Below are 10,483 nucleotides of genomic sequence, written 5' to 3' on the forward strand. Positions count from 1 at the left end.
AGTGAACAGCTCGCTTTTGCTCGCAGTTCAATATTCAAAAAAACAACTCGTGTAAATCTGGTACGACACAGCAAGCCATGTAGTATTCTCTCTATATATATATATATATATATATATATATATATATATATATATATATATACAGAATTCAAGAAACTCTTTTTCCTCTGCATCACGCCACACAATGAAGGCTGGAAAACTTTTTAAAGCTTAACAAAGCTTATTTAAACAACACAATAAAAAGTCCAAAACCAAGCCAGAATGTCGCATCTTTTTAAATCCAAATTTTCGGCCCGCAGGCCTTCTTCAAGGTGCACAGACCAAGCGTCTATAGTTACAACATATATATATATGTAAAAAGAAAAAAAAGGCTATCCCCCACCTCCTCCAAGACAGTGTCCACCTCTGCCTTGACCATGGACCCGGGGCAACCTTTGAGCCTGGCGAAGAAGCTGAGGTTGGTCTGCACGGTCAGCGAGCCGAAGAGGACGTCGTGCTGCGGACACAGCCCCAAGCTCTGCCTGATGGCCGCCATGTCCGTGCGGATGTCCATCCCGTGGACGTAGGCCGTGCCGGCGGTGGGCGGTAGGAAGCCGGTCAGCATGGACATGGTGGTAGTCTTGCCCGCCCCGTTGTGTCCCAGCAGCACCGTGATCTGACCCTCGTACATCTTCAGCGACACGTCCCTCACCGCAACCTGGTGCAAACACAACGTTATTCGTACATCTTCAGCGACAGGTCCCTCACCGCAACCTGGTGCAAACAAAACGTTATTCGTACATCATCAGCGACACGTCCCTCACCGCAACCTGGTGCAAACACAACGTTATTCGTACATCTTCAGCGACACGTCCCTCACCGCAACCTGGTGCAAACAAAACGTTATTCGTACATCTTCAGCGACACGTCCCTCACCGCAACCTGGTGCAAACACAACGTTATTCGCACATCTTCAGCGACACGTCCCTCACCGCAACCTGGTGCAAACACAACGTTATTCGCACATCTTCAGCGACACGTCCCTCACCGCAACCTGGTGCAAACACAACGTTATTCGCACATCTTCAGCGACACGTCCCTCACCACAACCTGGTGCAAACACAACGTTATTCGTACATCTTCAGCGACACGTCCCTCACCGCAACCTGGTGCAAACACAACGTTATTCGTACATCTTCAGCGACACGTCCCTCACCGCAACCTGGTGCAAACACAACGTTATTCGCACATCTTCAGCGACACGTCCCTCACCGCAACCTGGTGCAAACAAAACGTTATTCGTACATCTTCAGCGACACGTCCCTCACCGCAACCTGGTGCAAACACAACGTTATTCGCACATCTTCAGCGACACGTCCCTCACCGCAACCTGGTGCAAACACAACGTTATTCGTACATCTTCAGCGACACGTCCCTCACCGCAACCTGGTGCAAACACAACGTTATTCGCACATCTTCAGCGACACGTCCCTCACCGCAACCTGGTGCAAACACAACGTTATTCGTACATCTTCAGCGACACGTCCCTCACCGCAACCTGGTGCAAACACAACGTTATTCGTACATCTTCAGCGACAGGTCCCTCACCGCAACCTGGTGCAAACACAACGTTATTCGCACATCTTCAGCGACACGTCCCTCACCGCAACCTGGTGCAAACACAACGTTATTCGCACATCTTCAGCGACACGTCCCTCACCACAACCTGGTGCAAACACAACGTTATTCGTACATCTTCAGCGACACGTCCCTCACCGCAACCTGGTGCAAACACAACGTTATTCGTACATCTTCAGCGACACGTCCCTCACCGCAACCTGGTGCAAACACAACGTTATTCGCACATCTTCAGCGACACGTCCCTCACCGCAACCTGGTGCAAACACAACGTTATTCGTACATCTTCAGCGACACGTCCCTCACCGCAACCTGGTGCAAACACAACGTTATTCGTACATCTTCAGCGACAGGTCCCTCACCGCAACCTGGTGCAAACACAACGTTATTCGTACATCTTCAGCGACACGTCCCTCACCGCAACCTGGTGCAAACACAACGTTATTCGCACATCTTCAGCGACACGTCCCTCACCGCAACCTGGTGCAAACACAACGTTATTCGTACATCTTCAGCGACAGGTCCCTCACCGCAACCTGGTGCAAACAAAACGTTATTCGTACATCTTCAGCGACACGTCCCTCACCACAACCTGGTGCAAACACAACGTTATTCTTACATCTTCAGCGACAGGTCCCTCACCGCAACCTGGTGCAAACAAAACGTTATTCGTACATCTTCAGCGACAGGTCCCTCACCGCAACCTGGTGCAAACAAAACGTTATTCGTACATCTTCAGCGACAGGTCGCTCACCGCAACCTGGTGCAAACAAAACGTTATTCGTACATCTTCAGCGACAGGTCCCTCACCGCAACCTGGTGCAAACAAAACGTTATTCGTACATCTTCAGCGACACGTCCCTCACCGCAACCTGGTGCAAACAAAACGTTATTCGTACATCTTCAGCGACAGGTCCCTCACCGCAACCTGGTGCAAACAAAACGTTATTCGTACATCTTCAGCGACACGTCCCTCACCGCAACCTGGTGCAAACAAAACGTTATTCGTACATCTTCAGCGACAGGTCCCTCACCGCACCCTGGTGCAAACACAACGTTATTCGTACATCTTCAGCGACACGTCCCTCACCGCAACCTGGTGCAAACAAAACGTTATTTGTACATCTTCAGCGACAGGTCCCTCACCGCAACCTGGTGCAAACACAACGTTATTCGTACATCTTCAGCGACACGTCCCTCACCGCAACCTGGTGCAAACACAACGTTATTCGTACATCTTCAGCGACAGGTCCCTCACCGCACCCTGGTGCAAACACAACGTTATTCGTACATCTTCAGCGACACGTCCCTCACCGCAACCTGGTGCAAACACAACGTTATTCGTACATCTTCAGCGACACGTCCCTCACCGCAACCTGGTGCAAACACAACGTTATTCGTACATCTTCAGCGACAGGTCCCTCACCGCAACCTGGTGCAAACACAACGTTATTCGTACATCTTCAGCGACAGGTCCCTCACCGCAACCTGGTGCAAACACAACGTTATTCGTACATCTTCAGCGACAGGTCCCTCACCGCAACCTGGTGCAAACAAAACGTTATTCGTACATCTTCAGCGACACGTCCCTCACCGCAACCTGGTGCAAACACAACGTTATTCGTACATCTTCAGCGACAGGTCCCTCACCGCACCCTGGTGCAAACACAACGTTATTCGTACATCTTCAGCGACACGTCCCTCACCGCAACCTGGTGCAAACACAACGTTATTCGTACATCTTCAGCGACACGTCCCTCACCGCAACCTGGTGCACACAAAACGTTATTCGTACATCTTCAGCGACAGGTCCCTCACCGCACCCTGGTGCAAACACAACGTTATTCGTACATCTTCAGCGACACGTCCCTCACCGCAACCTGGTGCAAACACAACGTTATTCGTACATCTTCAGCGACAGGTCCCTCACCGCAACCTGGTGCAAACACAACGTTATTCGTACATCTTCAGCGACACGTCCCTCACCGCAACCTGGTGCAAACACAACGTTATTCGTACATCTTCAGCGACACGTCCCTCACCGCAACCTGGTGCAAACAAAACTATTCAATACATGTAGGGGAAATAACTCTGTCGGGTTTGTATGGGTTGAGAAAGAGTGAACACCCTTGCATTTAGTTGGAAAAACAAACCACACGTGTTTCAGACACACCTCTCGCTGGTGACTGGCCTGTGGATAGTTTATCACATAAGCTTTTTCTTCTTCAGCGTTCCAGGATTGTCTGGTTACGTGTGAGCTTGTTTGCCCATTTGGGTTCCCTACACTATACTCTGAGAGCATAGTCAGCTTCACTCCGCCTTCGTTGGGTAGGCATGCTGGGTATTTTCGTGTTTCCATAGCCCAACGAACTCTGACATAGATTACAGGATATCTTTTATATCTTTATATCTTTTACGGGCGCACTTGGTCTTGTGCTTGCGTGTACACACGAAGGGGGTTCAGTCCCTAGCAGGTCTTCACATAAGTTGACCTGGGAGATCGGAAACCAGGCAGCAGCGACCGGGATTCGAACTCACGACCTCCCGATTAGGAGGCCGACGTCTTACCACCACGCCACTACGCCCGTCGTCCCATAAGCAAAACTATATTCATTTATTTTTTTACAATTACCACATTTAAAACATTTTATTCCGTTTTTACGGGTCACATGACGAAACTGTAACTAACCATTGGTCAAACATGCACCCTATATCAATTGATATATATCGCAGGAAGTCGTCATAGCCAAGTGATATCTCGCAGGAAGTGACTAATCACTTATGGGCGCCATCTTTAGACGGTCACTTCAAAAATATTGAAGGGAGATATTTCCCATAAACATTCTTTGATGAAGAATTGAATACACAACAAGCGAAAAGGCAAATTGTCAAAAAAGAAAAAAGCATGCCCAATCTTTTGTACGCAGTCATGTGTCCTAGAAATTGGATCTGAAGTCTTACCGACGGGGGTTGCATTGAATGGCAATTAAGCAGAAAAACAACAAGAGACTCAAGCAGCAGACACTTGTGAGAACGGGATAACTTTGACTACAATTTCAAAGAGATTTCACCCCCTAGCGAGATAGAAGCAAAAGTGTCTGCAGGCACAGTGGTTTACACCGCACCAGCCCTGAGATTAAAACGTAACTGATCTGACGACTCGATGAAGAAAACAGAGGGAATGAAAGGGAGAGACTGGAAGAGGAAGAGTTGAGTCACATTCACTGTGCATAATTCCTACCTGGATCATTGCGACTCACGCATTGTTACATAATCGCAAGTCTTTCAGCAGAGACAGTTCTGTGAAAGTAAAAGACAATTCTCTGAAATTATGATAACTTCAATGTCCATTGTTCAGTGAAAACGACCATCTGAGTTAATGTCAAGAAGAAGTTCTGAAACACGTCACGTTCCACATCAAAAGACGACATTCTATTCTCTTGCGTCACTATTCTTGGTTTACGGTACCATTCGGCGGCTTTAAGAATCCCTCCCTCTAAAGAACACATTTGTTCAGATTTTCAGTTTATAACTTTTCTACAGTTACTTCCATTTTAAGACTCCCTCCCTGAGTTTAAAAAATGTTGAGAGGTCTTAAAAGGGGGTTCCCATTGCATTTCCAAATGTCATGCCGAGACTGGTTGGTCACCTGGTGGCCGAACTCCTTGCGGAGGTGGACGATGCGGACTCCCGCTGCTAGCCCCACGGGGTCAGCCTCAAAGAACTTGCGGTCAACGCCCTCCGTGCCGGGGTGCCGAGCGTCGCTCGAGTCCGCGTGTCCGAAGAAATGGGCTTTGGTCAGAAAGAAGTTGAAGGGCTTGGGCAGGCCGAAGTCTCCGGGCGTGACGTTGTCTAGATACCAGGCGACCAGGAGGTGGATGCCCGTGTCGACCAGCAGCATCAGCCACACGTCCATCATGGACATCGTGTCCTCGTAGTCCATTGGCTCGGTCAGCTTGGACCAGGTCAGTGGCACGTTGGCCAGATCGTACTGCCATATGATCTGCATCGGCATCATCATCATCATCATCATCATCGTCGTCGTCGTCGTCATCATCATCATCATCATCATCATCATCATAATAATCATCATCATCATCATCATCATCACCACCACCACCACTATCATCATCATCATCATTCTCATCATCATCATCATCATCATCATCATCATCATCATCATCACCGCCACCATCATCATCACCGCCATCGTCATCATCATCATCATCATCATCATCATCATCATCATCATCATCATCACCATCATCATCACCACCATCATCATGCATCATCGTCATCATCATCATCATCGTCATCATCATCATCATCATCATCATCATCATCATCATCATCATCATCATCCACCCGATGCATACACATTTGCATGCCCTTATGGCCACACACAATACGGTATAATCTGCGCATGCCTGTAGTGTAAGGGGTGAGCATGATCATGGGGATAGGCAATCAGAATCTTTGCGAATCTCGCGGCATCTTATAAAACGCATTTCGGCACTCTGGCAGCACTCTTCCCAAATGGCTAGCAAAGCTCTGACAAGCTCTGAAAGGCTCTTCAAACTACAAAAATATCAAGCCCCTTCTGTTTAAAACTCTGCAGTTGTTCTTCTTGGCTACCCCATACTATGTCGTATTAACCTATAGCTGTCCTTGCAGACCTATCCTAAACGCCTTGTGCCTGGGGTAGAATGTGGATGCAACAGGTTCACCATCATCATCATCATCATCATCATCATCATCATCATCATCATCATCATCACCACCACCACCCCCACTATCAGCTGCAGAAGCACCACCACCACCACTGCCACCACCACCACCACCATCAGCGGCAGCAGCAGCAACATCACCGCCATTTTTGTTTTAATAATAAGGTCGAAACTAAGAAATTTAGTTCTCCTCGACATTTGGGCTTGTTAAGTACTGTTAGTCACCAACTTAGGTCGGAACTTTTGAAAATATCGTGCGATGCATTGCGCACTAGAGCGGTAGTTTTGAACTTTGGATTTAGGTCCCAACTAGCTTGGTAGTCTCCATTCATGCATTCCACTACTGGTTACAAAAAAAGTGTGTTCATAAGTGGAACACTTCAGTTTAGCGTGTGCACGATACAGATCCCAAGGTTGCGAAGAAAGTCTCAGGCTTTGGAAATCACTAATACATGCATGCAGGAAAAAAAAAAAATTAAGGACAATAATATAGAGAACACTTCATACGTTCGTGCCGAAGCCCAGCGCGTGGCTGAAGACTAGGCTTGCCGCCACCTTTTCCCATCTTGTCATAGTGGAGTACCAGGCGTTGAAGAATATGTTCATGAAGGTCGTGCCGAAGAACAGGAGACATGCGACGACCCCGGCGTAGCTGGTTTTCTTTAGGAGAGTTCCCATCATCAGGCAGAAAGACGTCGTGGCCGCTGAGTAGAGCATGAGGAAGACCCAGAAGAGTGACATAGACAGATCACCTAACAGCGTCTTGTTAGGCGTGATTGACTTCGCTGAGAAGACCAAAGTGAAGGTGGTCATGATGATAAAGTGGTAGAGGTAGATTGTCAAAAACCACGACGTCCATAGAGCTTCGGACGACAGGCCCATCATTTTCATCGTCTCCTTCAGCTTCTGCTCCTTCTCGTACACAATGAGCTTCGTGCTTTGGAGCACGTTCACCACCAGCGAGATGAACATGAGGAGATGGAAGTACAACCTCAGAGTTCGCATAAACCTTGGATTCGAGTAACGAGCGCGCTGGAGTAGCTCAACCAAGCCCAGGCTAAAGTTGCTGTTCCCGCCCCATTCTTCTATGAAGGCTTTTGACATCAGGTACTGAATGTTGTCGCTAACTTCAACCACTCCAGAATCCGATATCCCTAACATGCTAGGAGAGTATGTCAATTCTGTTTCAAAGTTTGGACGCTGTGGATGGTGTCGAATGTGATAGTCTGCTGTGAGGGGCAGCTGTGTGGCCGTCTCCAGCCCATTGAACCCAATAGCGACCACCATCGTAAAGTTGCTCGTTCGGTAATAGTCCAGCAGTGCAGTCATGTTGGAGAATCCCATCATCCTGTCCCAGTATTTTAAATAAGGCTCTGTAGGGCTTTGCCTGTCAAGGCGCGACATGAGCCTTTCGGTCAGAGCCGTCTTTGGAGTAAATCCAAGGATGTTATTGCCTGGCTGTCTCCAGGGAGGGATGAAAAAGGGTTCGATACTAGGTTGGTAACTATCGCACACACGTGTATAATCTTTTGGAAGCGCGACCTTTGTTGGTCCCCCTGCGCCGTCTAGGGTGCCGAGCTTGTAGACAAGAAAAGCGATCACTAGTGGAGTCGCTATCTCCAAGATGGTAGCGATGATGTTGCTTTTCTTCAGCAACACATTTTTGTACATGACGAGAACTACTTGTCTTCCAAACCCCATGATGGTGACGCTTTTCTTTTAGTCCTGGTGCCCGAGAAGCATTCCTAGCAAATATGTCGACGAGTCATCATTAGTCTAGATGTGCCCCTCTTGATGTAGAAACAAGGAACACTGAGATCGGTTTGCTTACCCTCACGCTTGTTTCAGCATGGCAGGCGAGCAGCCGGTAGTTCTCGACTGATGTAAAATAATACGTCAGCTTGTTACAGAAAGGAATGACGTCAAAAATGAATATTAGTCTGGGGACTCGTGGCAGGATATTGCATATCATTGAACAAAGCACCAAAATTGGCATACATATACCTTTTTACATTCTCTATCGAATAAGAGGATGACACAACTGATCGGAAAAGGTCATGACCTTCAAACCTATACTCTTCATAAAAAGAAACGCATCAATTCTAAAAGTCTCTATACTGCCAGTTTCTGTCAGAATCAGGTTTGCAAAATAAGAAAAAGAAAGCCCTTTAGTATTCCTAATGGCATGAGAGGATGACAATTTGATTAAATCATCACGATTATACTCGTCATAAAAAATAAAGCATCATTTTCTAAAATCGCACACAAAATTAACAAGTTAGTAAAAGTGCAAAACAGAGCAAGAACACATCCTTTTAGTATCCCCTGCGACAATTAAACACACAAAAGCACGCAGTCTCAAGTTCACAGTGAAAGAAATACATCTTTCACCAAATTGTAAACTCGGTTTTGGGGCGCGTGTTGTTCGTTTTACTCGCGAAAAGGGAAACGATGCCTACGCGACATCTTCTCAAACTTTCGCAAAACAGCAATGTTTGATGGATCCATATCTGCTTATCAGAGTAAACAATGTATCCATTGGAAAGGTAACAAGGTCACTAAATCGCTTGACACGCATTTTGAGTGATCATTAGCTTGATATCACTTACCTCACTTTCCCGCAAACAACAATACAGAACTTCCGTCTATCTCGATGTTTATGAGGCCTGGATGTCACTTCTGTAGCATGAGCCGCCACAGGAGCACATGACTTCCTTCTGCCTTGTTCTGAGGTATAAAAGAAGGCCAGTATATATATGGCCAGCGGCTATGTCAACCATGCCAATGACAGACATTCGGCTCTCCTGCCAGGAAGCCAAACTGCTGCTAGCCAAGCTAAAAAGAGAGGAAAGAGAGCAGACTCTGTCACAAACATGTGAAGAGAGAGGATGGATACACCTCCCCTACAATAGGAAAGGGCACCACCTCCCATTCCCCCCGAGACCCATGAGCCTGTTGCGTCGCTTGCGCACGGTCAGCAGCCGCATCTACTGGGACAAGGCAGTCTGTCAGTGTGGCAAGACTGGACACCTCACACACGTGTTTGAAGGTTGTGACACTCTCAAGGAAGAGATGGCTAGTCTCATCCGCTACAGAAGGGAGAATGCCCTCAGTCTGGGAGACTTTCTCCGCCCACACCCATCACTCGGAGAGATACCGATGATGGTCTTGGTCACCAATCTGTTCCTCAACTGTTGCGAGCTGGTTCTAGTGTGCTTGCAGCAGATCCAGCACAGCACAGATCCACTTCTGGAATCTTAAGCTAAATGTGTCTCAAGACACACATTTTGTAGTCCTGGCATCCTGAAAGGCAGAGGCCCCAACCTACAGGTTTGCTTCCATACCAAAAACGCCTCCTGAGACACGGGAACTTGGGAGCAGAGGCAACAGCTCCGCTTGAACCTCAGAAACCAAATGTGCCTCCATACACACAGATCCCTTAGACGGCCGAGGATGTGGCCTCTAAGGTTCTCTTGTACCAAACCGCCTCCTGACTCTGCATCAGATTGCTTGCGTTGGCGCGGAATCTGCTTACATAGACCCACATTAAGTCACCACCGAGTGGTAGACACAGACGACATTTGGTAGCACTGACTGCCAGCTCCACGGTAATGCGTACCCCTAGCGCGGCTCTGCTTGGGTGGGAATGTTCTGAGCAAAACACTATGTGTTACTCCATACCCCCCGCCCTCCATGGAACTTCTTGACCCCAACATATTGGGTGGGGAGTTTGCCCAGTCGGTAGAGGCGCTGGCTTTAAAACCGGTTGTTACTATCAGCGTGGGTTCAACCCCCAAGTTCGGCGCGAGATGTGTGTCCCAGAGTCAACTTTGTGCAGACTCTCCTCGGTGTCCGAACACCCCCCGTGTGCACGCATGCGCACGATAAAGATCCCAGGGTCACAGCGAAAGCCTTAGGCCTTGGAAACACGAATACATGCATGCAAAAATATGAAGCCCGGGTGTCCGTTCGGCCAACAGCCAATAAAGTAACCATTTCAGCACTGACCCAAGACGACCCAACCCGGTCCCTAGCTCATTTCAGGTCTCCTCTAGCAGCCGGCAGCCAGCGGTCTACACCCCTCCCCCTCCCCTCCCCTCCCCCTGCATTTTTATTTTTTATTTTCATACAAAGCCGGA

General features: G+C 48.1%; 2 protein-coding genes across 2 annotated transcripts in view; both read right to left on the minus strand.

Moving 5' to 3' along the window:
- The window catches only part of LOC138972031 (phospholipid-transporting ATPase ABCA3-like), a 28,494-nt gene extending 22,003 nt beyond the window's left edge, over positions 1 to 6,491 (minus strand). The window contains exons 1-3 of the mRNA XM_070344871.1: positions 6,411 to 6,491; positions 5,267 to 5,620; positions 383 to 697 (exon numbers count right to left, since the gene is read on the minus strand). Coding sequence (XP_070200972.1) covers positions 383 to 697; positions 5,267 to 5,620; positions 6,411 to 6,491 — 750 coding nt within the window. The remainder of the gene's footprint in view (positions 1 to 382; positions 698 to 5,266; positions 5,621 to 6,410) is intronic.
- Positions 6,492 to 6,845: 354 nt separating this feature from the next.
- On the minus strand, positions 6,846 to 8,045 carry LOC138972032 (phospholipid-transporting ATPase ABCA3-like). Its single transcript, XM_070344872.1, has one exon. It carries the CDS (start codon positions 8,043 to 8,045, stop codon positions 6,846 to 6,848), a length of 1,200 nt encoding a protein of 399 aa, XP_070200973.1.
- Positions 8,046 to 10,483: the final 2,438 nt, after the last annotated feature.

Source organism: Littorina saxatilis, linkage group LG7 (genome assembly GCF_037325665.1).
Source record: "Littorina saxatilis isolate snail1 linkage group LG7, US_GU_Lsax_2.0, whole genome shotgun sequence".
NCBI lineage: Eukaryota > Metazoa > Mollusca > Gastropoda > Littorinimorpha > Littorinidae > Littorina > Littorina saxatilis.